At 60.5% G+C, this 27,382-nt stretch overlaps 1 protein-coding gene across 2 annotated transcripts; it reads right to left on the bottom strand.

Moving 5' to 3' along the window:
• Nucleotides 1-1,636: 1,636 nt before the first annotated feature.
• Nucleotides 1,637-27,327, bottom strand: WNT4 (Wnt family member 4). Of its 2 annotated transcripts, none has more exons than XM_079778179.1 (5): nt 26,582-27,327; nt 12,715-12,950; nt 3,272-3,361; nt 3,042-3,184; nt 1,637-2,203 (listed from the first exon to the last, which is right to left on the bottom strand). In XM_079778179.1, the coding sequence occupies exons 1-5, from the start codon at nt 26,656-26,658 to the stop codon at nt 1,736-1,738; spliced, it is 1,014 nt and encodes a 337-aa protein (XP_079634305.1). In that variant the 5' UTR covers nt 26,659-27,327; the 3' UTR covers nt 1,637-1,735. The 2 variants fall into 2 exon arrangements, with proteins under 2 accessions (XP_079634305.1, XP_079634304.1); XM_079778178.1 differs by having other exon boundaries at nt 3,272-3,403; nt 26,582-27,315.
• Between the last annotated feature and the right edge of the window lie 55 nt (nt 27,328-27,382).

The raw sequence follows: 27,382 nt of genomic DNA, 5'->3' as shown, positions 1-27,382 counted from the left end.
GACAAAGTCGGCTCAGCTTTCATCCACATCAGAGCCTGCCCGCCCCAAGATTATCCCCACATTCAAATGTGGCTCCAGCATCTCACTTGGTTTTGGCCTTCTCAGATGGACACTGAGCAGAGAGCTTGGCTGGAGGCCAAAAGTGTTGACCTCTTCACGAGGGAGCCGATACCAGGAGGCACAAACCACAGGCCTGGAGAGCTTCTACAGGCCAGAGCCTGCATTCTGAATCTGGGACTTTGATTCAGGCGTTGAACCATGGAGCCAAGAGCTTGGGTCTGAGAACCTCCAAAGGGGATCCCAGAGCTCAAGACCTCAAACCAGAAGCCTAGAGCCCTAATGTGGGGGAAGCCTGGAGCCTGGGCTGGCAGCGAGTTCCTTTGGTGGTTGGGAGCCCACCCTAGAGGCAGTTGGGTCAGGCCAGGTCTTGCTGTGTGCTTGTCTTGCTCACAGAAGTTTGGACTGGACTCCTGACGGTGTGGCTGCTGTGCAGGGCCAGGCCCAGGCAGCTGGTGCTGTCTTGGGGGGGACTCTTCAGTACCGTGGTCCCCAGGGGCAGGGTGCCTTCCCGCTGTCTGCCTTGTCCCTCAGAGCTCTGCCCTCAGGAACTGTGGGGGCTCTCGCTCAGCCTGTGGTTTGTGCCTCCAACTGCCTCGCAGCCCCTCTTCCTCCAGCAGAGCCCCCTCCCCAAGGCTCAGACCCAAGAAGACCTGCTGGTTCTGGGCCTTCAGGTGCAGAGCCTCGGCTCTACCTCTGCATCTTGCTCGCTCTGGGCCCCGCTGGGCATTGCCCCCTCTGCTACAAAGTGGGCACGAGCATCCCTGTCTTCTCCATCATCCAGTGAGATGGCCCAGTATAGGGCCTAGAACGTAGTATTTACTCAGTAAATTTGGGTGCACGAACTGGTTGGGAGAGGGCTTTCTTACACGGCCCTTTCCTCTCTGTGTGAGCGGTTTCCATTCTTAGTTTCACAGAGAAGCAGCTCTGTGAGGAGGAGACTCACACGGGGCATCACTGCAGAGGCCCCGCTGGGATCGCTGATCCAGGACGGCAGGCTGTACTCCTGCCTGGAAGGGACCAGGGAGTGGGGTTTCCCTCTCTGAGGGGGAGGCCCGGCAGGCTGGGCTCAAGGGTGGGACTGCCCTCACCTCACCTGCTCTTCCTGCCTGGAAGGTCCCACAGAAGTTGAACCTCAGCTGCTCATGGAGGGCTGAAATTAACCCTCTGCTCTTGGCCTGGTATCTGCCCATCCCCTTCCAGTGGCCTTGAGAGGACAAGGCTACCAGGATGAAGCTGCCAGGGTCCGTGTGCACGTGTGGGGGCGCAACTTCCAGCAAAACGGCACTGAATTCCCCCACCATAGGCCACCTCTTTCCCTAGATGACAGGGTTAGGCACGTGGCTGTAACACTCCTGCTACCCACTTTGAGTCTACAAGTAGAAAAACGGACACAGATAACAGCCGAGTGGTCGGCAGCAGCCACGCGTGGACAGCCGGAAGTACGAGCAAGGTCCCTTTGGTCAGTGGCAGCCACGAAGGCCCAGGCTTCAGGGAGACCCCAGTTGGTGCCCTTGGGGTCGCCTGCCTGGATTCGGTAATAAATAACATGAGGACCCAAAAACCAAACCAAAACAAAAAATATAACCAGTATCTTTTGGGGTGGGTGGTGGGGGACTGTTTAAATTATGGGCCTTCCCCGGGCCCCGAGGCGGTGCTGGGCGCGGGCGGGCGGCAGTCACCGGCACGTGTGCAGCTCCACCAGCCGCTGGCACTGCCGGCACTTGACGAAGCAGCACCAGTGGAACTTGCAGCTGCAGCGCTCGGCCAGCTCCACCTGTGCCGTGTGGAAGCCGCGGCCGCAGCACAGCAGCTCGCAGCCGTCGATGGCCTTGGATGTCTTGTTGCACGTGCGGCCCCGCGTGCCCAGCACACCGCTGCGCATGTCCTGCTCGCAGAAGTCCGGGCTGGGCTCCAAGTACACCAGGTCCTCGTCGGTGTGCGGCTTGAACTGCGCGTTGCGCGGCACCAGCGCCCTGGAGGAGCCCACACGGCGCGGCTCCACCTCGGTGGCGCCATCAAACTTCTCCTTCAGTGCGTGGCCCACCTGGCGGAAGGGCGGCACGGCTCGCCAGCAGGTCTTTACCTCGCAGGAGCCCGACACCCCGTGGCACTTGCACTCCACCCGCATGTGCGTCAGGATGGCCTGCACGGGACCAGCAGGGGAGAGAGCAGACAGATGTCAGGGGAGGCTGTGGAGGGGCCGGAGGGGGCATGGCTGGGCGGATGCTGCAGAATCGGAGAAAGATGATTGCCAGGCTTCCTCTGTATTAAGCACCTACTGTATGTGTGGTGGGCTGGTAAGCTGTGTTGGGGACAGTTAAAGAAGATACTGGCCCTGCCCTCGGGGCACTTACAGTTGCGGGGAAGAGACATTTTATTTTATTTTAAAAATACGTTTTCATTGATTTTAGAGAGAGAGCCCCCTACTGGGGATTGAGCCTCCTGCATGCCCCCTACTGGGGATTGAGCCTGAAACCTGGGCATGTGCCCTGACCATGCCCTGGCTGGGAATCGAACCAGAGACCTCTTGCTTTATGGGTTGATGCTCACACCGGCCAGGCAAGGGAGAGACATTTTAAAGGGCAGTGTCATATGAAACAGCAAGTGACAGGTGACATCACTTGCATTGAATCTGCACAGGAACCTTGAGTAGGTATTGAGAAGGCAGATGGTATCTGAGAGAAGCACATGGCCTTTGCTACGACACAGGATTCAAATCCTAGCGTGCTACCTGTTAGGGGTGTGCGTGTGACAGAGGGATGGGACACACTCCTGTGCACATCCATACGTGGTGGGATGTGTGTGCTGTGCAGGGGGCCACTCACTGCTCCTGCTCCCCTGCCTTCCCGGGAGGTGCCTGGTGCTGGTGAGAGCCTGAACAAATGTTTTCTGAGTCGCATGTGGGTGGGAGAGTGTTTCAGGGACCTTCCTGAGTCCGCCCCTGCCCCAGGGTGATGGGGGCAGAAGAAAGGCCACGCTACCTTCCTGCCGGCCTCATTGTTGTGGAGGTTCATGAGCGCCCGGCTGGACGAGGCCCCCTTGCTCCTCTCCCGCACGTCCACGAACGACTGTGAGAAGGCCACGCCATAGGCAATGTTGTCTGAGCATCCTGACCACTGGAAGCCTGGGGCACGGGGGCAGATGGGACCACAGATGAGTGACGGCCAGGCCCCTGCTCTCCCACTCACGCCTCCCCACCTCCCGCACTTACCCTGGGGGCTGACCCCGTGTACTGTCCGGTCACAGCCGCACTTTTCCAGCTCCCCACTGCTGCACGCCCGCGTCACCGCGAAGGCCACACCTGCTGAAGAGATGGCGTACACGAAGGCCGCCTCCCGAGTCCCTGTGGGCGGCAGAGGGAGGGCAGGCTGGGTCCCGGGGCTCCTCCCCGCATCCTCCTTTTCAGAGGTGGAGGGTATTTGGGACCTGAACGCCGGAGGCCCCTGGAGAGATCTACCTTCCCTGGGCCAGGAGTGACACTGCTGGCGATCATTCTCGCCACGCGGATGCTGAGTACACTGACTGCATCCAGCATCCTGACGTGTGCTGAGCATGTCAGCCTCACAGCGCCCGTGAGGTCAGCACTGCCACCGTCCCCATCCCACAGAGAGATCAGTCAACCTGTCCCTGGTCACACGGTACCTGGTTGAGCAGGCAGACAGGCCAGCGTCATTGCTGTTAGCTTCTGTGGGGTTACTGTCCTCACAACCCCTGCAGAAGGCTAGTGGTGTTCACGTCGTCTTCGACAGAGAGGCTCAGAGAGGAGAACTGACCCGCCCAGACGACAGGGCTGTGACGTGGCAGGCTGGGCTGCCAGCCCGTGGGCTCCCTCTGAAACCCGAGTTCTTCTAGCGCCCATTTCCCAGCTCTGAGGGGTCCCCGCCGCAGCGTCCTGCCCGGCCCTTCCTGCTCAGGCTGCGCTCATCCCTGAGCTCCTCTTGCTTCCTTATCTCGAAGAGTAAATTGTAATCACAGTGGCCCCTACTCTTCACCTGGACCACAGCTAATGAGGTCAGGCCCTCCTACCACCAGCCCTTTATCTGTGCCCATTTCACAGATGGCACAGTGCCGGTTTGGGGAGGGGAAGAGATTTGGTCCTAGCACCCAGCGAGGAAGTGATAGGAGCAGGACTCAGACGCAGTCCGTCTGCCTCTGGGCCCGTCTTTCCCTTCCGCCCAGAACTTCTCAGAGGTTCTATTTTGGTGCCTGCCCTCGCCCCCTGCCTGAATGGGTGTTTTTATCCTCCTAGGAACTGTGCCTCGGGGTGTAGCTTCTGTGGAGCCTCTTTCTGGGGTGTGGGTGGTGGGAGGGAGTGTGCCTGTGTGTGTAGTGCAAGTGTGGTGCGTGTGTGCATGGCTGGCCGGGAGTGTGACCAGACAGGCCCAGCTCCTCTCCTGGGCCCTGTGAGGGCCTCTGTGTGCCCGTGACTGTCCTTCTGTCTCTTGCTGGAGCGTCTGTGTCCGCAGGAGTGGAGGGGGCAGGTTTTGGCCCCGTGGTTGGCAATTACCTCTGCGACACCCAGGCCTGCGCTCTCGGCTGCCCTGGGGAGCAGTCGCCGTGGTCAGACAGAAACAATCACCTCCTCTGTGCCCGTGTCTGTGGACGGGCAGCAGAAAAAGCGGAGCTGGGGTGGGGGCAGCTCAGGCCCTGGTGGCTCAGGATACCCTGTTCCCGGTTCAGCCCTGAACTGGGGATACGGCCCACCACCCGCTCTCCACTGCCCGCCCTCTGCCCTGCCCTGGCCATTTTGGGCCGGCATCAGGGGCCTTGGCTGGGGCCACCGGGGCCTCGACGGCCCGAGACGGAATCCTCTCCAAGTTAATCGAGGTTAATAGCAGGATCATGTTGGCGGGTTTTGTGCTGTGGCCGCCCAAGGAGAGACGACTTTAGTTTCTGGTATTTCTGGTATTTCCAGGCCTGAACCAGCACAATTCTTTGCCCCAAAGACCAGGGGGAGGGAAAGCAGGAGATAGGGCCATGGGCCCCAGCTCCGGCCCGATGTGGTCCTCTCTCCCCCTTGCCTCTCCGGGCTCTCAGGCAGCCTGGGCCCACCCCCAGCTCTGGCCTCACCACTTCCCTTGAGCGCTCCTGGCCCTGGGGTGCAGGACGCCCTGAAAGGTTGCTCAGGGAGCTCTGCCTCATCCCCCAAACCAATACCCATCTATCAGCCAGGACTCTGGGACCCCTGGCTCTAGCTTCGGGACAAAGATGCTATGGTTTTCTCGCTCGGGAGTGGGCCTGACGGAAGAGATTCTGGAAGGAAGATAATAATACAAAGAGCTAAAGCTTATAGGACGCATACTCTGTGCTGGGCACTAAGCACTTGACATAATTTGTATACTCTCCACAACAACCCTATGAAGAAACCCTCAGTTTCCCCATTTTACAGCTGAGGAAACGGAGGCACTGAGTGGTGAAGCAACTTGTCCAACAAGACCCAGCTGGGAAGTGGTGGAACCGAAGCTTGGACTCAGGCAGCCTGGCTCCAGCGCTTTCAACCTTGACATTATCCTGCCTCCGGGCAGAGCCGCTGGGAATGAACACCAGCCACTCTTGCCCGGCCACGTGGCTCAGCGGCTCAGATCGACCTGTGAACCAGGAGGTCATGGTTCGATTCCCGGTCAGGGCACATGCCCGGGTTGCCGGCTCCATCCCCAGTGGGGGGGCCTGCAGGAGGCAGCCGGTCAGTGATTCTCTCATCATTGATCTTTCTATCTCCCTCTCCTTTCCTCTCTGAAATCAATAAAAACATATAAAAACAACAACAACAAGAGAACACCAGCCACGTTCTTACCACCTCCCACCTTCTTAGCACCTGAAGCCAAGAAGGACCTCCTTAGGTCTACCCTTCGGTCTCACGTGCTGTAGGACAAGTCCAGTTCCTTTCGTGGGTTCTTTACTGGCGGCGGTGAGCAGCTGGCCTCTGTGCTCAGCACAGGAGGCCCCAGAGGCCATGAGAACGTGGCCAAGCCCCCGTTCCCCTAAAGCCGGAGGCAGTGGCTCCTCCAGCTTTTGCTCACGGGCCCTGCGTCCCAGCCCTTTGCCTCTACTGCTGCGGCCCCTCCCGGCTCCGCCTCTTTGCCGGGTGCCAGGCTGGAGCCCTGCTGACTAGTGGGCACCTGGCGGCGACGTCTGAGAGAGGAAACTGCTGAGAGAGGAAACGGATTGCGGGGCGCCTGCGAGCGCAGCAGAAGGGAGTTCCCAGCCACGTGGTAGATAACTGCCGCCTGGGCAGGGTTGGCCTGTCCCAGCTGCGGGGAAAGACAGTCCCGGCTTTGTCCTCTGGGGACAGCAGAGCCGGCCCAGGGTAAGGCAGGACTCTCTCAGGTGCCAGCAGCCGCCCTGCAACCGTCTGCCTTTCCCATAGAGCCATCTGCCCACCCCACACCCAACTCCTTTCTGCCTGCTTTGGCTCCTTCCCAGGGCACCTCCTCTGCCGGGGCCACGTGTCTAAATGCTGTGTGTCCTCCGGTCCCGCCTCAGCGCCATCTTTCCCAAGGTGCTAGGTGCCTGGGGCTGGGAATTCAGAGCTGCCTTATGGATCCAGCAGTAGCTCCCCATTCTGAGGGCACCGGGGCCTTTGCATAGACTATCTACGCTCACAACCACCTTAGCCACCAGCTCTGCTCTCCAGAGGAAAAAGCGAGGCTCCGTGGCCTGTCTGGGGTCCCCCAGCCGGTCCGTGGCCCAGAGGGAACTTGAACAAGACCCGTTCGACTCAAGGCCTGTGCTCTTCTGAGCACACCCCCTGCGATGTCCCTCCCAGGTGCCGGGAGGAAGTGCCTCCTGGCAGGAAGGAGGGTTTGGAGGAGAGCCAGACGAGGCTGAGTTGGTCTGGAAAGGAAGCCTTGGGCATGGTGACCCCCCGGCACCAGGCGGTGTCCTGGTGGAAGTGCCATTCCCAGCATAACTCACATGTCCCCAAAGCAGACTCAGTGGGGGTCCTAGGGAGTGGGCAGGACAGGCACTGCTCTCAGACATTAATTACTAGCATTCTCCATTCTCTCCTTATCCCTGCTCCAGCCCGCCTTTCCAGTTCCCTGCTCTCTCTTTATTAAAAAAATAAAAAAATAAAATATTTTAAATTGATTTTAGAGAGGAAGGGAGAGAGAGATAGAAATATCAATGACGAGAGAGAATCATTGAGTGGCTGCCTTCCCCATACCCCCACCTGGGGAGTAAGGCTGTAAACCCGGGCATGTGCCCTGACCAGGAATCAAACCGTGGCTTCCTGGTGTATAGGTCAACGTTCAACCACTGAGCCACACCGGCCAGGCTCCTTTGCTTTCTTCTCTGCAAAACCTCACTTTTTCTTGAAATCAGCCTGTGTCTGAGTCCTGACTCTATCACCCCCAGGAAGCCTCTTTGGATTCAAGAGATGATGTAGGACGGGGGAAGAGGAGAGGCCTCGGGGCTGGACAAAGCGTGTTGAGACTCTTCCTAGTGGTGTGACCTTCCTCTCTGAGCCTCATTCCCCAATTGGAACATGGGGAATCCTGCTGCCCGCAGGCAGACCCTGCACGCCTCCCGCACTTCCTCCCACCCGCAGGCATTGCCCTCCCTGGCCTGCCCGTGCGTCGCAATCTGGACGGGGTCGCAGAATGTTTTATCTCCACGTGTCCTGTGCGTTTGTCTGGCCTCTGCAGCCGGGCTAGAAGCTCCTGGGACCAGGCTGTTGTTCCTCATACTTCTCCTCCAGCCCCCAGCACCCAGCACCCAGCACAGGGCTGGGCACAGAGCAGGCCCCTCACAGCTGCTTGGAGACGGGGGTGGGGTGGGGAAAGAGCGGGGCGCTCGCCAGGCAGGCCTGAGATCGAGTCCTGGCGCTGCCACTCCCCGACGTGAGCCGGCGGCTCTCTGCCCGTAGAATGGGGCTGTTGACAGTACTGACCTCGGCAGCTGGCTCTGGAAATCTAGTCAGGTAAGTAGGACCGTGCTTGGTCTAGTCGCTGGCCCAGAGTGAGTGCTCAAGACACAGTAGCTATTGCAAGGCTATTTTTGGGTGATTGGTGCCACTTTATTCCTTTGCAAACAATGTCCGTGGGGCACGCACACCTCGGTCAGCTGACCATGTCTTTGCCTTTGGGCTAAAGGCTTCCTTAGGGCAGAGACCCTTCCTTCCTGCTGCTGCCTCACCCACGGTCACCGACCACCTGCTGTGAGCTGGGCCCATGCCAGGCACTGGGGCCCCGGAGGTAAATTCACCCTCAAGGAACTCCCAGTGGTAGAACGCCCCAGAGATTATCTGATGGCACCAGAAGGAAGGCACGTTCTCACCCTCCTCAGGTCCAACGTCATGCAAGTATTGAGGACAAATATGAGAATACGGGTTTCAGTGAGTCACCGCCCCGGACTGAAAATCATTTACTTCTTTCTTTTTTTTTTTTTAAAGCTTTTTGTTTTTGTGTGTGTAATATATTTTTATTGATTTCAGAGAGGAAGGGGGAGAGAGAGAGAGAGAGAGAGAGAGAGAGAGAGAGAAACATCAATAGTGAGAGGGAATCATTGATTGGCTGCCTCCTGCACGCCCCCTACAGGGGATCGAGTCCACAACCCAGGCATGTGCCCTTGGCCGGAATCGAAGCCGGAACCCTTCAGTCCGCAGGCTGACGCTCTATCCACTGAGCCAAAATGGCTAGGGAAGCATTTACTTTGTAAATCCAGCCCGAGGCTACAGCCAGTAAGGTGTCCTAGATGATGCTAGACGCGTGGGGAAGGAGAGATGGGCCTGATTTTGAATCTTCTCTTCACTAGGGCCAGTGCACCACATCCCCTCCCAGCCATGGCAGCCGGAGCCTGAGGGGCCTCAGGGCTCACTGAGTCCCTTTTTCAGGACAGGAACTTGATGAAGGTCACAGAGAGATGCGAAGAGGCAGGGGGGCCGGGGCTGTCTGCGGATGGAGGGGAGCCGGGGAAGAGGAGTCTGCGCGCCTTTCCCGCCCTCTCCGCCCTGCTCAGGGCAACCTCCAGCCTTCGGGACTCACCCTTCCCATTCATTCAGCAAGTCTCCTCAGGTACCTGCGATGCAGGCGCTGCCCTGGGCGCCAGGGTGAAGCAGTGACTAAAACACGGAGGCCGTCCCGCATCTGGCCCTTCATGCCTGCTCAGCCAAGAACTGCCACTACCTGCCCCCATTCCTGGCTTCCCCAGACGCCAATTTTACCGAATTTCCAGGAGATTTTCAGCCTAGAACGCACCGTTTGGCCCTAACTTACCCACTGTCCTCACCAGTCACCATTATTTCACCATCTGTCTTGCCCCAGTAGGACGGAAGCAGGGTGGCCGCCGCTGCTGGGGGTGGGGAGAGTGCAGGCTTGGAGGCTGGGGAGCCTCAGGCAGTAAGAGAGCCCGAGGGGGCATCTCTGTGGGAGCCAGTGAGCCCGTCAGAGGCATCACCTCGCTGAGTCCTGACGGGAGGCCCAGGAGGTCGGTCTGGGATTGTCCCCATTTTACAGGGAGCAGGACCGTGAGGCCTGGGGCCGAAGGCCCTCACCCGAGATGCCACAGCCAAGAGTTGGCAGGTCCCGGAGCCCCTTCTCAGCTGTGAAACGGGAACAAGGCTGCACACGCTCAGAGTCAGTGCGATGTGCTGCGGACGGCATGCAGGAGGCCCTCCACAAACCGGGGCTCCTGGCTCTGGGGGCCACCTGTCAGCGGTGGCCTCTCCTGGGTCTGAGGTCACGACCCCAGCCAGGCAGCTCATGAATGCGGTACTGGCCAAGCCCCCCAACCCCCAGAGCTGGGGGCTGTGAGGGAGGCCTGCCCGGGCCGGCTGCTGCTGCCGCTGCCGCAGCCAAAAACGACAGCAGCTGGTGATGACGGACGGCTGTTCTGGGGTCAGGGTCTCCACTAAGCGCTGCCATGCATGACGTCACCGAATCTTCGCGACGACCCATGAGGTAAGCACACCTGCCGGGCTCACTGACAGGTGAGGATGCCGGGGCTCGGAGGAGGGAAGTCACCGCCCAAGGTCATGCTTGCCACGCGCTCCCTCAGCTGCCTCGCCAGCCCTGCACCTCCTGTGAGCAGCACTGAGCCCTCGGAGGGACAAGTCCCTTCTCTCGTGGGGCCACAGGAAGGCTTTTCCAAGAGGCGTTTCACTCAGGAAGAAAATGAAAGATACAAAAGCGAGGAGATGGATGGAAAGGAAGACAGACTCCCGCAGACACGACAGCCCGGGTGCTGGACCTCGGGGGGAGGGTACCCTGCCTCGGCCCGGAGGGGACTGAGCCACTCCAACTGTAATCCGGAGCAGGTTCCAGCCACGCCCGGTCGGTTCTCAGTGTCTTCCCAAACTTGCTGAGCCAGGGCTGGGCCCCCTCCTTAGCTCCTGTCACAAGCACAGGCGAGGAATGGGGTCCCTCCCGGCTGCAGGCCAGCACTGACCCTGCTGCCTTCCTCTGCCCCTTCCAGTCCCTGCCCAGACCCGCTTCCTGTCATTGGAAGACCCCCATGGACTGTCTCCTGCCTCCAGGCTCGGCCATGTGCTGAGTACCGCCCTTGCCTTGGAAGAGCTGGAGGGTTAGGGTCCGGGGCGTGGGGTGGGGAGACAGGCTCACGGTGCAGTCTAAACGGTGTCACGAAAGCCGTGTGAACACCAATGGTTTAAACCAGTGATGGGCAACCTTTTGAGCTTGGTGTGTTAAACTTCGCCAAAAAACTGAGCATAACTCGGGTAGTGTGTCACTTTGAGGAAAAAACTAACTCCAAGACTCTAGTCGCAAATGTTTCATCCTCAGGAGCAGCAAATGTTTCATCCTCGGCATGCGGCCGCGTGTCATCAGAAATGGCTACGCGTGTCAGTGCTGACACGCGTGTCATAGGTTCGCCATCACTGGTTTAAACAAAAGTGTGCGTGTGTGTTTTGAGAGAGAGAGAGAGAGAGAGAGAGAGAGAGAGAGAGAGAGGAGAGAGAAGCTGATAAAGGCAAATGGGTTAAAAATTCTTTGTACTATTTTTGCAACTTTTCTGTAAGTTTGACATTATTTCAAAACCAAACATTATATATAAAAATAAAGGGAAAACCCGAGCATGAACAACGAGTTTCAGGGCCAAGAGGAAAAGCAACCACCTGCTTGCGGAGCTGGGAAGACTGGGGGAGGGACCTACTGAGCTGGTGGAGAAAGCGGGTGCGTGTTGGGGTAGAGGACACAGCATGTGCAAAGGCCTGGGGGTCTGGAAGGGCCTGGCACCTCACTCCCGACACCCACTAGTCCTCCCCAAACAGCAAGCACCTCTGGGTCAGAGGGGCTTCCCAGGCTCAGGGTCTGTTATCTGAGCCTCGTATCTGGGCCTCGTCACACAGGCAGCCCCGCCCTCAGCAGTGGCCCCATCGTCCCGGGAAACCCTCCACAATCCTTCTCCGAGCAGCAGTGTCCAGTCATGCCAAGCATGATCGTGCCTGTCTGGCCTCTGCCAGCTCCCGGGAGAATGGCTTCCAAATGTCTATCACAGTTGGTTTCCAACAACATCCAAACAGTTTGCCACAAGCCCAGCAGCCCTCGCTGTCCAGGACCACAGGTGCCAAGACAAAGGTTGGCCCAGGCCACGCCTTCCTGCTGCCCGAGCACGTCACGCGGCCCCAGGGGCTGCTGGTGGCTCCGGAGTGTCAGTTTCACGCTCAGGAAGCAGAGGAAGAGGCAGCTGGTTCCCAGCACTTCCTCGAGGGCAGAGCCGCCCCGCTGGCTCTCCGGGAGCCTTCCAGTTAGCTGCAGGCACGTTCCCTCCGCCCGGGCCCACCGTCCTCTGGCTTAGTGCCCGCTCCCATTCCTGGGCCCAGCGGAGGGCTGACCTTCTTGGGGATGCTTTCTCTGAGCCCAGCCCTGGCCAGAGGAGGGGTCCACCCTGTGCTCCCACTCCCGTGTGCCCTCCACCCCAGCGTTTTCTCACGTGGGTGAGAGCGACGCCCTGGAGCAGGATTTCGGGGCCTGCGTCCCGGCTCTGCCGCTTCCCAGTTCTGTGACTTGGGGCGAGTTACGCGCCTCTGTGTGCCTCCATTTCCTCTCTTGGAACACGGAGGCCTGTCTTGTAACCAAGGGCCGGGTGAGTTAAAACACTTGGAACAGTGCCTCGTCCCCAGGGAGCGCTATCGCTGTGCAAGCCACCACCCTACCGAGCTGCGGTTGACTTGACTGAGCCGAGGAGGCAGGAGCTGGTGCTGTTTCTCCCTGGTCTCAGGGCTGGCACGGCGAGGCTCTCTGGATGGGTGGTCAAAGGTTCAGGTGAATGAGATGGGCTTGCCTACGAGAGGCTGAGTGCCAAGGGGCTGGGGGTCAGGAGCCCAGGTCTGAATTCTGATTCTGCTGTTCACCCTCCGAGGAGCCTGTCTGAGCCTCGATTTCTTCCTTTGTAACACAAGATGGCAGCCCCAGGGCTGTGGGCGCTGCACCCTGAGGAGTGCTGCCCACCCAGCATGAAGGACAGCCGCCTCCTCTGACGGCCCTCCACCGCCCCCCCAACCCCCGCCTGGATCACGCACCCTATGCCCTCGCTGGAGCAGCGTGCTGTTTTTGCTCGATACGTGACTGAATAGTCCGGCCACTAGCGAGTGGATCATTCCCCACCCAAGGGAATGGCGATCTCTCCCGGGGTCCCCTGGCGGAGGGCCCACACCCCGCACCGCTGCCCCAGCACCCCCGCGAGCCCCTCCCTCACCTTGCGTCACCACCTTGCCGAAGACGGGCAGGGAGTCCAGCGTGGAGCAGTTCCAGCGCCGGTTCCGGAACTGGTACTGGCACTCCTCGATGGCGAGCTGGGCGCCGCGGCGCACCGAGTCCATCACCTCCAGGTTCCGCTTGCACATCTGCACCTGCCTCTGGATCAGGCCCTTGAGCTTCTCGCACGTCTCCTCCTCCGAGATGCTCCCCACCGAGGACAGCTTGGCCAGGTACCTGGGGAGAGGGCGGTGGGGGTGGAATGTGATGCAGAGCCCCGCCCCCGCCCATGCCCAGGATGAGGCCATGCCCAGCCCAGGTCTCTGGGAACCGACTTGTCCCAGCCTGGGGCCTGGCTGCCAGCTTCTGTCTGGATCCGGCGACAGGCCCTCTGGCCCAGCTCTTGGGGCCGGAGGCGGGAAGTGCGGTCTCCCAGGACAAGGCCTCCGCCTCAAGTTGGGCAAAGCAGGCAGAGCCCCGTGGGACCCGGGTGGTCCCAGCCCCTGGGCTCCCCCGCCTTCCTGCTGAGATGCCCACTAGCTGGGAGTCACTGTCTGCTCTGGTGTCTCTCTTTCCCGTCCCCATGGAGCCCACCTTCTGGCTGCAAATCCCAGATCCTCACTGTCAGCTGCATCCCAGGGCCACCAGCTGGAGACCAGCATCAGTGCTGCAGCACTTGGGGTGGGACAGCGAAGGCAGGCAGGGCTGGCTGTGGCCAGAATGCAGGCCATGAGGGGGGTGTGCCCCAGGGGACAGATAGCAAGTGCCAGGGCCTTCCTCTTGCCTGTCCTCCTCCTGAGGGGCCTAGGAAGGCTCTGTCTCAGCTAATGACAGACACTTATGATGTTGACCAGGAAGCAAGGGGGCTGGGAGCGAGACACAAACATGATCCCGAGGATGGGAAAAGGCCCTGGGGGTGAGGAAGAAGTGATCCCTCTCTCAAGGGAAGGAGGAGTGCGTTAACTGAGCACCTACTAAGTGTCAGTTATGTTTCAGAGGGCAAAGTGACTGGCTCAAGGTTACCTGGTTTGTAGGGATGGACCTGATCAGAGCCCAGGTGTGGATGTCCACATGACTTGTTCTAGAACTGCTGCCCTTCAGCCTACCCCCCACCCCAGGGTCCCTGCCACATAGTAGGTCTACAAGTGGCTGTCTAATGATGGGAGGAGAGCTGATGGTGACTCTGGAAAGCCCGCTCTCCTCTCCCAGCCTCCCTTTCCCACCTGCTCAGTGAGAGATCCATCTTCTCACCTCCCAGGCAGGGCGGCCTGGGGTGCCTGTTGGGTTCTTGGGGGAGCAGCAGAGCACAGAGAACCACGGACTTAAGGAACATGCCCAGACAGGGGGTCTGGTTCGGACCCCTCATTTTATAGGTGAGCACAGAGCGCCTTCTCATGGCCTCCCAGGAGGAAACTCAGATCCTGCCTGTACCCTCAGCCTCAGCCACACAGACCTGGGGCTCAGAGCAAGACAGCCAGCGTCCCTCTGCCACCGTGTCTACGGGGAACCCTTGGCCAGCAAACCGGGTCGGGGGAGCTTGCTGGGGTGGAGGTGAAGATGCTGTTGTGTCCTACAAGGGAAGCCGCAAATTTCTTGTCCAAAGCAGATTTAAGAGGGGAAGGTGACCATTTTGGGGATTCATGTTCCCCGTCTGTAACGTGGGGAAGATACCACGGGTCCTGGCTAAGCCAAGAACTGTTGTCAGAGGCAAAAGGGATCTTGCATGTGGAAGATGGTCTGACGCGAGCCCGAGGCAACGGGGCAGGAACTCAACAACTCTTTGATGAATGAAGGCGTGAACTGTTGAATGGTGACCACATAGAAAAGTACACAGAAATCCCTGTTAAAACATGGGAAATTCTTATGATGATGATAATAAAGAGAGTGAAATTTTTTGGTGTGTTAATCCTCACCTGAGGATATTTTTCCCATTGATTTTTTAGAGAGAATGGAAGGGAAGATGAGGGAGAGAGAGAGAGAGAGAGAGAGAGAGAGAGAGAGAGAGAGAGAGAAACATTGATGTTACAGAGATACATCCATTGGTTGCCTCCGAGCCTGCAAGCCAGGTATGTGTCCTTGACTGGGCATCGAACCCGAGACCCTTTGGTGTGTGGGCCGACGCTCTAACCACTGTGCATGCCGGCCAGGGCAAAAAACAATAGTGAACTTTTATGGCACTGAGTGAGGGGGCGAAGTACTTTGCTTACATTATTGCCTTTAGCCTCTCAGCAAGACAACAAACTCTCATGTTATAGAGGAGGACCCCGGGGCACAGACAGGCCAAGCAATCCGCCTTGTGTGCAAAATCACAGGCCGGGAGAGGTGGAGCCAGGATTCCAACCTGGTTTTGCCTGATTGCAAAGCCGTTGGTGGAGCCATTGTGGCTCAAGGACGAGGACTGACAGCAGCGGGCAGAAGCCGCGGGGGGCTGGGCTCGTTCACCCCGAGGATGACAGCCAAGGTGCAGTCGGCCGTCCTGGAGGTGTGCGCGCAGCAGCTGGATTCTATTTGTCAGGCATGTGGGCTGGTCCAGGGCGATGGCTTTCCAACCTGGCTGTGCACTGGAACATTTGTGGGTTTGCTGAAAGCGCAGGTGCCTGGGCCCCACTCCAGGTGGGCATCTGGGCTTTTAACACGTTCCCAGGAGCAGCTGGGAGGCCAGGCTGGCATTGGCCTGCAGAGCACTTTAGGGGAAGCTCTTGGGTCACCACTGGGGGTGCTTCCTTCGCAGCCGGAGGGACATGTGGTTGTGGGACCCACTTTCCTTCTCTCTGCAGCATCAGCCCCTGGCTGTGGGCCTGACTGGGTCTGGCTTTTTTTTTTTTTTTTTAAATCTAGAAGTGGAGATAATGGTCCCTGTCCCAGAGGGCTGCTGGGGGAAATTAATGTGATTTGACGTGGCTGCTGCATCTGGTTCTGAGCTGGGCGCATTGTGGGTGCGCAGTGACGGTGAGGATCTCTCCCTTCCCTGGCAGCACGGGCGAGAGGGAGGTGGGTGGTCTCGGCTGAGGCAGTCCAACCTCCCCTGGCCTCCCCGGGCCTCCCTATCCTCTCTACCAGGTCCTGCCTAGCGGATGCACAGACTGGTAGTGTCCGGGCGACGCTGAGTCTCTGAGGACACAGGGCAGGAAGACGGCTGAGGGGCAGGGAGAGGATGGATCTGGAAGGTGAGGGGACCACTTGGCTCTTCAGTGCGGCCTGCGTGCCCCCCTGCCTCTGCCAGCAGAGGGAAGGGGTCCCCTATGCAGCTAGTCCACCTGGCACTCTTGGCCTGCAGGGGGCGCCAAGAGTCCGGCTACTGGCTGTGGGCCAGGTCCACGTTGGGGAGGCCAGGGGTGAGGGGACAAGAAGTTGGGCCTCCAGTTGGATCCTTTCCTGCTCAGACCCAGGGCTGGCCTCTTGGAGAAGGGAGGGGGCCCCTATGTCCTCGGTGACACGGGGGACCAGAGTTGGCCTCTCCCCATCTCAACCTGTGCCCCCCTGCATGGAGCCAGGGGCCAGGTTGGATGCTGGGTCCTGGCTTCTGGTGAAGGGAGGTTCAAGGCCAGGGGTTGTCTGGGCAGGGGGAGCAGGCTAGGGTGGCCTGGCTGAGCCACCAACCCCCTGTGTGACCTTGGGCAAGTCCCCGCCCCTCTCGGAGGCTGTCTCCTCATGGGTACAGGTGGGTCTGTGTGGCCATCCCCACTGTCAGAGTTGGCAGCTCTCCTTCAGTGGACTGGGATGGGGGGTTCCAAGCCTCGAAGGCCTCCTGAGAGATGGCGGTTCTGCCATTGAACGAGACGTGAGATGGACCGGAGAGGCCTCCCACCCCCGCCCCTAGGCTCAGGGCTCCACGAGGGGAGATGGGCTGAAATAACAGCAGTGGGGATTTAGGGGTGAGCTGCGAGGCTGCCAGGGCCCTGAGTCACTGGGACAGCTTCCAGGAAGAAGCTGAGAAACCTCTTCCGTTGAGGAGTGTCCCTGCCCCCATGGCTGGCACCAATGCCCACCACCCCTGCCTTTATCTGGCCCGGCAGCTGTCCCCTTCCATGCCACAGGAGGCACAGCCCCACCCCCACCCCCACCCAGGCTCTCCCAGAGCCCAGGGTCTTGCCTGGGAAGCACTGGGTGCGGGGGCCGGAAATGGAGTTGGAAATGGGGTGGAGAGAGTTAGGACCCTGGGCATCCCCTGCATTTCTTGCTTGTTCCGGTATCCTTAGGGTGTCTGGCTTCATTTTACAGGTGAGCAAACTGAGGCCCGAACAGGTGTAGTGACTCACTCCAAGGCACACAGCTAGTGAATGGCAAAGTGTGGAATACAAACCCAGCTCTGACTGGGACCTCTCTGTTCCCCGTCCCCCGGTTGTGGGTCTGCCCCGTTGACAGCTGCAGGGGGCTGATGCCACCCTCAGTGTCATGTCCGGCCCGGGGTCTCCTCAGCGCCTAGCACAGGGTGCAGCACCCAGAAGGCGTTGAATAAAAACGTGCAGCTGCACAGAGGGCTCTGTCCTGACCAGGTCCCCGCTGCTCAGCTCCTGGCAGAGGACTCAGGGGAGGTAAGAATGGAGTGTGTGGGGCTGAGGGGCCGCAATGGAGACAGCTTCTGCCTTTCAGTTTGCCGAGGGCTTGGAGACCCTTAGGGGCCCACCTGGTCCTGGGGACCTCAGGAAACCCCTCTGTGCACCTTCAGGCGGCTCAACCTTTCCCCCAGAGACACCCATGCCACTTGCTGACCCTGGAGCTGGGCTGGGCTCAAATGTCGACTGCACAAGCCATTTCTGGGGGAGACAGAGAGCCTGGGCACGATCAGTCTTGGCTGCCGCTGGGCTGGGCCGGCCTGCGGAGGGCCCTGACCATCCCTGCTTCCTCTCCGGTCCTAGTGGCATTGCCCCAGTTTAGGCTTCTTCCTGCCACTGCTGAGCACAGGCTTAGCAATCTGCCACCTGCTGCCCCGGCCACCCAGGACTCCAGCCACAGCCGTGCCATCGATCAGGTTACCCCACCACCCCAGGCTGCTGCCAGCCAGCTCGTGCCCCATCTTCTCAAACAGGGGCTGCAGGTCCTTCAGGCTCCTCCCAGGAGGCCCTCCCCGCGCCCGGCCCGTGCCTGCAGCCTGCAAGGCTGGAGGGCCCTGGCCCTGCCAGGGAGATCAGATCCTCTCGGCCACCTGCTGTTTTCATTAGAAACTAAAATTAGCTGGGCTTGTCCCAAGCTTTCCCAGGTTTGCTTGCTTTTTTAAAAAAATACACAAATTCCTGGAGGAAAATCCGCACCTCTCGGACTCCTCCCCGGCTCTTACCCTGCGCGTCCAGAGGAGAGGAGACGGGAAATAGCTGGGGCGTTTGGGAGGCCAAGCAGATCGGTGTCATGGGTCCTGGCCCTGCGGGTGTCCAGGTGGGGGCTGGGACGCCGGCCCAGGCCTCTCCGCCCCCTCCCTCTGGCCTCCCTGCCTGCTCGGGCCACATTTAGAGCCTCCTCAGGAGCGGTCCTGCCCGCAGCACCAGCACCAGCGAGGAGTGGGAGGGAGGAGGAGCCCGAGGAGCAGCGTGCTTGCGGAATAGCGAGCCACCCTGGGAGGTGTGGGCCGATGAAAGCAGCAGTGACACGGAGCCCGTCCAGAACGGTGATCCCCACCACACCCCCGGCTGTTCAGAGCTTTGGACGTTTCTGTACCCAGGGTCTGAGCATCCCGCTGGCCTCTCCCCCATGGCGCCCCTGTCCCCGCCACCCTTGTCCCTCGGCGTGGCAGGCAGTGTGGCACACTGTGCAAGGGAGATGGCCCGACTGGGTCAGGCTCCCATCTCTGCGATACTTGAGGCAAGCTAGGGAACACTGCCGAGCCTCAGTGTCTTCATCTACAGAATGGGGAGAACGGTGGTTCGTATCTCAGGAGGCTCGAATGAATTGCGTGTTCACATGGCAGGCACCCTTCCCCTGTTGGCAGCATGATCATGTTACCATCATCGTTAGAATGTTCACTATCATCGTGATCATCATCCCCACCATCTCAAAGCCTCTCCATCGCGGCACCCCCTGCTGGACCCTCAGACCAGTTCTGCTCATTGGTCTTTGTTTGGCTCCGTCGGCTCTCTTAGTCCTGGGTTCCTGACACTTTTTTTTCAGCTGAACATACTTAGGCGAAGACACACTCCCATCGGGAATAGTGGGTCCCTTCAGCCTCGATCCCAACTGCAGACTTTGGACAGAAACTCCAGACGGAGTATGTCGAGTTGGGGAACCTGTTTTCCCGGTGTTTCTGGGCCATCAGATGGATCCTTCAGGGCCCGGGAGTATGAGCGATGGGATGGGGGGTAATGGTGCTGTCAGGAGCTGGGGACACTGGGCTGAGGCGGGCAGGGCCAACGGGTGTCCAGGACAAGCTCAGGTGTGCCCAGGGCATTTGGAAACGGTTTGTAGGACTAGATGGTGGGAAGAGAGGCACCTTAGGTCCCTGTCACTTGTGCTCTGCAAACAGTAGTCACGTGCTTTCATGTATCCGTATTGCATCCATGTAGGGTTGCCCAGGTGGGTATTATCCCCTCCATTTTACAGATTAGGAAACTGAGGCTCAGAGTCAGGTGTTCAAGGCCACGCAGCTAGTCAGGGGTGGTCAGGACTTGAAAATAGGTCACTCTGGCTCCTAAGCCTGGTCCAGAGGTGGCCCAGGCACAAAGGCATGATGGTTTGGCACCAGTGACTGGAGGACGTGGCTCCACCTCCCACTGAGGGGCCTTCCAGAGCCCATGTCTTTTCTGCACCACAGCGAAGGCGGGGGCTGCTCAGGGGTGAGGGTCCCGGGGAGGGAGCTGTCTCAGTGGGTACGTGGCTGCCTGGACAGCATCTGGGACTGTGGTCTCTGCAGCTTGTGGGCTCACGAAAGAAGCTGCTGCCACTGGCCTGAAAGCCCTGGAGGGGCAGCCCGTGAGGAGGGCGGGCCTTGGAGATACTCCTAGTGGCCGTGGGGTAGTGGGTGCTGCCCATTTTAGCATAACTAGAGTCCTCAGGGCCCAGGCCCAGTTCTCTTGGCTCTGAGCGCATGTCCTCAGTTGCGGGGAGATGATGGCCTCCTCTGGAGCACAAGTCCCCACTCCTGTACCTCAGGGCACTGCCCCCCTCTTCCTGTCTCCTGGGATTCCTAGCTCCCCTTTCTCCCATCCCCAGAAGAGTCAGCACCCCCATTTCCTGTCTCTTGGCTTCCCAGTTTCCATTACTCCCATTAACCTGGTGTCCCCGCTCCTCACATTTCATTCCTGAGGGCTCTGTGGCCCCCACTTCCTGTTTGAGAAATGACCCCACTCCCCCATTTCCCTCTCACAGTATTTTTTTTTTTCCCCCCAGGGGAGCTGGTGGCTGACTCAGGGCTGGGAAGTGGCCACTCAGACTTGAGCCTGGATGACCCCGGGCTGTGCCAGAAGGTACGAATTTTCCTTCTCTCCCTGGGGCGGGGTGTTTGTGGGGGTGAGCGGGTGTCAAACTGAGGGCACTTGCTGACCTTGCCTTGTCTCCTAATTTGCCAGCAGAGAGCTTCTCCCTCGAAAAGACCTGCCCAGCCTTTGTCCGGAGTGCCTGCCTCGCCCTTGGAGCCACTGAACCGTTGATCTGTCCTCCCTAGTTCCACCGAGGGAGCCTGGGGGTGGGGAGCGGGGATGGGTGAAACCCCAGCTGAGCTGTCCAGCACCGGCCTCCTGGAGTGAGGCTCGTACCCTGGTGGCTCCAGGTTCCTAATGAGTTCCTTGGCCTTGGTGGCCCTTCTAAAGGCCCAATCCTGGGAGACACGGTGGGTAAACCCGTACCCCCACCCCAATGGGCAGATGGGAAAACCTTGGTTCCTTTCTTGCTCCAGTTGCTCACCGCCTGCTCCCCCCGGACCACTGTGAGTGGAGGAGGTGACTGGCCAGGGTGGGGGCTGCAGGGCTGCTTTCATCCGCTGCAGGGAAGTCCTGGGAAGACAGGAGACCTGGGATGGAGACCCCAGTGCCACGCCCAGAGCCTGATGGGTGGATGGAGTGGGCATTGTTTTGTTCTTGTTTTGGGAGTGGGTCTTGACAAATTAGTGCTTGCCGTGACGGAATGGGGCACAGCAGGCCCTCCCCTGCGTAGAGGCTGAGTGTCCGGGGAGGGGGCTGAGCAGACCATCCCTGAGAGCCCCTTTCACGCTGATGGCTGCGATTCTGTCCCCTCTGCCTGGGGTGCCAGCACAGCGGGGCAGCCTTGATCAAGAGGAATGCCCAGCGGTCTCCAGCTCTCCGGGCAGAGTTCCTGGGGCCCAGTCCTGTGTGATGGGACTCGGGAGCAGAGGGAGAAATGGGGTCTGAAAGGACCATTCAGAATCACAGCAGAAAAGAGGCCCCTCTGGTCTCATCAGCAATTTCCTGCTGCTTCTAATGGGCCTCTGCAACGCTCCCTCCTGAGCTGGAGCTGTCAGGAGGCTCGTCCCTCCCTCTTCCCCCCCCTCCCCCTCTTCTCAGACCAGGTCCCCTCCACTGGGGGGGGGGGGGGGTTCTGACTTGGCCAGGGAACTCTTAAAGATCCATTTCAAGTTTTCCAGGAGATGGGGGAAGGGGAGAGGGGTTTGGATGGGGAAGGGGAGCTGGTGGGGTCATGGCAGGGAGCGAGCCTTCTCCTGGGTTTGGCTGAATCACAGAAGAAGCAGTTCAGGACTCAGAGATAAAAACCTGGCAACTCCCGTGGAAATCTGGACAGCAACCACGGGGCCGCAGCGTGGCCTTCCAGCGGAGTTTGCCGAGCAAAGCAGCGGAGGCTCTCGCAGGCATGTTTGGAGTGGGGGTGACTGGAGGGGCCAGCGGCGTGCAGCTGTCACCCTCCTTGGTGGCTCCCTGGCCCACTCTGTGCCAGGCTGGCTCAGGCCAAGCCTTTCTTCCCAGAGGGAGGAACAAGAAGAGGAGGCTTGGTGCAAACGCTCAGCTTTCCAAACGCACCCACAGGGCCCGAGTTGGGCGAGTTTCAACAGGTTTGGGGAGCACTGTCTTGTCAGATGCTTGCTGAGTTGCTCAATTGCTAATCCAGGGTTGAGGGAAGAAAGTCAAGCCATAGCAGACAGCTGGGTTGTGACTGCTGCCTGAGCAAACCCCAGGGGCAGAGCCTGGTCCCGGGGCCCCGCAGTGGAGGGTGAGGGGGAGACAGCGCTAGCCTGGCGCTGAGGGGTGTGCCCTCGCTGGGGATCCGAGGCCAGAGCAGCCAATCTGCTGGGTGACAGCCACACTTCCTGACACCCACTTTGGCACATCTTAGCATCACCTGAGGCTCAGGCAAGTGGAGCGGAACCTCCCTCCTTCTCCAGGTCTCTGAAGACAGGGCACCATTCGACCACAACTGAAAACGCTCTGGAGGGAGCAAGCCCTTTCTGCCTTTACCCATCAGATGGTGACTGAGTCCCGACGGCACATCAGACGTGTGTCAGGTGCCCGGAGGTGTTTATGCCTCACCTAGGCCCCCAGATGTTTATAGCCTCGCAGAAACAGCAGCCACACTGCTGGGTGGTAGCTGTAGACGATACAGAATAGCTGAGGGGACTGAGGCAGGGGGTTAAAGACCGGGAGATCTGAACATGTGGGAGTCAGTCAAGTTGAAGTCCTGCTTCTGACTTTCAGGATGTCCTTGGGGAAGTCACCGCACCTCTGGCCTCCGAAGTGGGACTGAAAAGAATACACTCTCCTTCCTCTGAACAAGGCAGGGGAAGAGGTGATGTGACTCCAGGAGGGTAATGGGTGTGAAAGTGCTTTGTAAACCCCTGATTCTCAACCAGGGTGGCCTTGCCCTGCTGGGGACAGTGGGCAATGTCTGGAGACATTTTTGGTTGTCATCTGGGGGGTTCCTACTGGCTTCTTAGTGGGTAGAGGCCGGGGATGCTGCTGAATATCCTACAACGCACAGGACAGGCCCTAACTATCAATGGGGTGACCCGAGAAATCCTAGTGTCAACTGTAAAGGGCTGTGGGCGTGTTAGTGATGGCGACTCAGTGCCCAGAGCCCTTATGAGGAGCTCCCAGGGGACGGGCTTTTACTATTTAGAAGGGAGAGAGGTACCCTTTCCCGCGGGAGACTCGGGGAGACAGGCCACACCTTTACCTGTGGGGCTGGCACTGACATTTGGGCTGGTTCTGTGCGCCCCTGGCCCGGCGAGCTGCGCCCGGAGTGCCAGGCCTCACTCTGCCATGGCCAAGGGAATCACACAGCCCGCCGGGCAAGCAGATGCACGGGAGCTTGGCTGGGAGGTGCGCACCTGTGGGAAGTCGGATCCAGTGGAGCCACGTGATGCCTCCCCCAGCGGCACCCAACGGCTGTCCCAGCCACAACTCCGCGCGCCAGCAGGACGTGCCTGTGAGCCAGGCCGGGCCGCCCTCACTCTCTGAGGCTCTTGCAGGGGCCCTGGTCGAAGAACAGGCAGGTGGCAGCCTAAAATCCCCCCTGAGTGTCCCATGTAGCATCACAGGACTCGGACAGAACAGTCTGGGGTAAACAGGGCTTGGGAGCAGTAGCCTGCAGGCCTGTTGTCTCCATTGTCCCTGTAAACAGGGACACGACTCCCATCTCACTGGCAGCAGCCCTCAGCTTCCAGCAGCCGCCATCCCATTGCCTTTGCTGTGCCTGGCGCTGTGCTCAGATGCTGCATGGGCGGCCTCTCTCTTGCCTCACAAACCCCCAAGAGTGGGTGCCATTTTGCAGATGAGGAACCTGAGGCTCAGAGAGGTGCAGTAAGCTGTCCAAAGTCACTCAGCTGGTCAGTGGCAGAACCGGGATGGAACTGTGGGCGACCTGCCGTCCCAGAGACCCGGTTCTGAGCCGCTCTGCTGGACTGTCTTTGAGTGTGGCACGGGCTCCCTGCCCCGGCCCACAGGTCTCTGCTAGGACCCCGGCTCAGTGCACCACTGCTTTCCTCCAGCAAATCCACAACAGTGAGACCTCAGCTCGTCTACTCTCTGACTCTTCCCAGTACTTCCACGTGGGGTTTAGTCCTCTGCTGAGGACTGCAGCCCAGAGGATGGAAGAGACCCATCCAAGGCCCCCAACATGTGGGGCGGAGCTGGGACTGGAACCCCAGTCTCCCAACTCCCAGCACAGCCCTGCTGCTTGGGGGGAACATTTAGAGACATTTCTGAGCCCAAGTCCGTGGCAGAGTGCAGGCCATCCACCGATGGACTGTTTTCATCTTTCCACCCATCCCTCCCTCAGTGGTGGGAGCTGCCACAAGCTGTCAGCTCACTCCGGGTGCCAGACACAAGTCTAATCAACAGCTTCCAGCTTCTCTGGGCTTGCCCAGGCCTCAGGCTGCGGAGCCTCCCCGCTCCAGGCTTCCTCCTGTCCAACAGCTGCACGCAGCGGGACACCTGGCCTCCCTGCCAGGCCTCCGGAGACAACAAACAGCACCGGCTCCTGCAACGGGCCAGCCAGCCGCCCCGGGACTCACGCCCGACTCCAGGTACCGGGAGGGGAGTGGACAGCCAGGCCTTGCCCCTCTGAGAGCCACCTCTGGCATGGTTCCCACTTGAAGGACAGTGCCAGCCACCATGCCTGCCTGCCTGAAACTTTTTCCTTCTAGAAGCAGCTTCTGTATCAGCCCCTTCTGCTGTTGACCAGCTAGGTGACTTTGGGCAATTACCTCCGGGATCCCCAATTTTCTCATCTGTGAAATGGGATTCAGATGTTTCAGGGTTGAGAGAGTACAGTGGGAGCTATTATAATTATGATTCTTGTTGTCACGATTCAACCTCCAGGCCAAGTGCCCCATTTCGTGACTGCTCTGGCTCACACTTAACCCTTTCCTCTGCCAGCAACAGCACGTACACTGCCCCACCCATTCGTGGTTTTGCCTGTATCTTGTCTTTCTCCCTAGATCCCAAGCTCCTAGAAGTCCAGCGATGGAGGCTGATAAATTCAAGGCGGATGACCCTGTCTTGAATGAGCCCAGAGATCTCTTCTCTATCACAGCCTCTCTGGTTGGGTTCGGGTCCTGGGGAGCCCCTGCTCCTTCTGCCTTGGGTTGAGCAGAGACCCTTGGCTCGAGGCCCAAAGCCCAGGGTGGCGCAGGCGTGAGCGGGGTCATCCAGAGACCGCTCCGTGGCAACCTGAACCATCACCGTCGCAGAGAACAGGTTTGCCAACCTTGCTTCTCCCTCTAGGCCGCCCTCCTCACCCCGCCCCCCACGGCGCCAGCACCAGAACTGAGCTGTTGGAATTCCCCACGGTTTGCGGGACCCAAAGCTGGGGCCGGGATTTTGGGCTTCGATGCCCAGGTGTGACACCACCTGGGACACACTGGTTCGACCCTGGAATGGCTTCAGAGAAGGGGGTATGTCACGGCCTGGGAGTCAGAGCACCTGGGTTCAGTTCCTAGCTCCTGGGGCCTCAGTTTTCTCATCTGTGAATTGAGCCCAAACACTAGATGCTCTTCGAGGACTTTCCTCGGTGGATGTTATTCTTTTCCCCGAAGGCCTGGGTCAGACCCTGGCATGACCACTTCTCTCTCTGCCCTTTCGTGACCATGCTGGGCGGTCAGACCCCGTCCTCACGCTTCCGGATGCGCACGCTCACTGTGGAGACCTAGCTCTGCACCGACGCTTTCAAGAGTCAGCTCCAGGGAGCCCAGGCTCCCCCAAGTCCGAGCCAGCTCCCCACCTCAGCTCTGTGACTCATCCCCACGCAGGGGGCTGGTCTGCAGGGGGCAGTGGGAGGACGTGCTGATGCCCTGGTTTCTGGACGCCGTGCCACGGCCCCTGAAGTGTTAATCAAATTAAAGCTCCAAGAAAAACAAAAGCGCTGCAGCCACTTCAGGCGGCCTCAGCGTCCTCGCTCCCAACAGCTGGGAGAATTCCACATCACCTCCGTCCCCCAAGCCCTGGGTGGCTCGGACCCCAGCGAACACTCTCTTCCAGCCTGCGGGGCCCGGACCGGCCGCAATGACCTCATAGCAACAGCCATTGCACACTGGGGGCAATTTCACGGGCGATATTTGTTCTTTGGTCTTGATGCAGAGAGAATTTTTCCCTCTCCCGCTGTCTCCATGGAAACCCCAGCTACACTGTTGGCTAACCCCCTTCCCACCTCACGCTTTTCAGATCAATATTGGAGGCTGGCTCCCCACCGGCTGCCCACAGAAGATGAGGGGGATGGAGGAGTCGGGTCCTCTTGCTTCCCTGTGGACTCACTCAGCCGGGCGCATCCCGTTAGACACCCCGCACCTCCCAGTCCACCTCTGACCCTTCACAGGGAGTCCCCCGAGTCAGGCCTCCGCAAGACGACGACAGACACCAGCAGTCACCAACCCTCCCTCCTCAGGCGAGACACCGAGAAGTGGGGGGCTGTTGTCGTTCGTAAGGGCTCCACGTTGTTTCTTCCTGCCCCAGGGAGAGCCCAGGCCGGCCACGGGCTCTCGGAGGCCCCGTGTCCTGGTCCCTTCTCTCCGTCTCTCCCCGGCTCCCGCCCCCCAAGCAGAGACAGGTCTCTGCACGCCTCCAGCCCAGCCCGCAGCGCGGCGCGCGGAGCTCGATCCCGGACGTCTCGGGATTAACCTGCTGCTGGGACCCGGGCCCTTCCCGGTGATGGACTTCCTCGGGGACCTGTCAGCTCGGCCCGGGCTGCACCCCGCGCCCGACCACGCCATCCCGGGGTCCGCCCCGCGCTCGCACCCCTCGCGCTCTCCGGCGCCCCACGCCGCCTATGGGTGCGGACGCCGCTGCCGCCACCCCTGTCGCCTCCGGGCTGGGAGCTGAGCGGGCAGGAGGGGTGCCCAGAGGGCGGCCGGGGCAGGGGAGAGCGCGAGCGAGCCTTGCGCCCCGCGGCCGAGACACCTGCCGGGCGCCCCCGCGCCCGCCGCCCCGCCCCGCCCCGCCGGCCCCCGCCCGGCGCAGCCAGGTCCCGGTCGGACTTACAGCCAGTTGCTCGCGGCGGCCGAGAAGACGGCGAAGACGAGGAGGCGCAGCGAACGCAGGCAGGAGCGGGGACTCATGGTGCCGCCGCGGGCGCCCGACCCTGGGCAGCGGCTGGGGCCGCGGGGGGCCTCCCGTCGGGGCGGCAGGTGGGCACCCCACGGGCGGCCTGGGGTGCGGCGCCGGGCGCGGGCCGGGGCGCGCGGCGGGGCTCTGCCTCCGTGCCTGCCGGCAGCCCTGCCCGCTGCTGCGCCCGCTGCCCGGCGCGGACCAGACTGTCAGCGCCGCCCCAGAGCCGGGATGCGGCGGCGGCGGCGGTGGAGGCGGGCGGGCGGCCGGGGGGGCGGGCCGGGGGCGGGCCGAGGATGGGGTTACCTGGGCGGGCCCAGCGGCCCGGGACACCCCCCGGGGGCGGGCCGGAGCGGCGGCAGGAGCGGCCGCCCTGGCCCGCGGGACTGGGCTTCTCCGGGGTCCTCCCCGGACCGGCGCCCGGGCGGACGGGGGGCCCGAGCCCTCTCCAGGCGCGCCTGGCTGCGCGCCGCCTCGCCCGCCCGATTAGAGGCGCGGCGACCCAGCTGCCTGGTCCCCGCCCGGGCCTTGGGGACAGGCGGGCACAGCTCCCCCAGCCCGCCGCTGCGGGCACTGCAGGGCCGCCCTCGCCGCCCCGCCTTGGCCCCCCCGACCCCCCTCGGCGGCGCCTCGGAGCCCGACCCCGGCCCGACCGGAGCGGACCGGCCGGAGCGCTGCTGCCATTCGCACGCACCCAGCTGCATGCGCTCCGGCCGCACACCCGAAAGTTCGGGG

This window comes from Cnephaeus nilssonii (genome assembly GCF_951640355.1).
Source record: "Cnephaeus nilssonii genome assembly, chromosome: 7".
In the NCBI taxonomy this organism is placed as follows: Eukaryota; Metazoa; Chordata; class Mammalia; order Chiroptera; family Vespertilionidae; genus Cnephaeus; species Cnephaeus nilssonii.
The sequence above is the reverse complement of the archived record's forward strand: the minus strand, read 5'-3'. Positions and strand labels throughout refer to the sequence as shown.

What these genes read in the sequence shown, in the direction of transcription:
- WNT4 (XM_079778178.1), bottom strand. Translation starts at nt 26,658, where the DNA reads ATGAGTCCCCGCTCCTGCCTGCGTTCGCTGCGCCTCCTCGTCTTCGCC. An exon ending in GCCGCCGCGAGCAACTGGCT is followed by an intron (nt 12,951 to 26,581) that starts GTAAGTCCGACC and finishes CCCTCTCCCCAG; the next exon opens with GTACCTGGCCAAGCTGTCCT. An exon ending in CGGCAAGGTGGTGACGCAAG is followed by an intron (nt 3,404 to 12,714) that starts GTGAGGGAGGGG and finishes TGCCGCCCACAG; the next exon opens with GGACTCGGGAGGCGGCCTTC.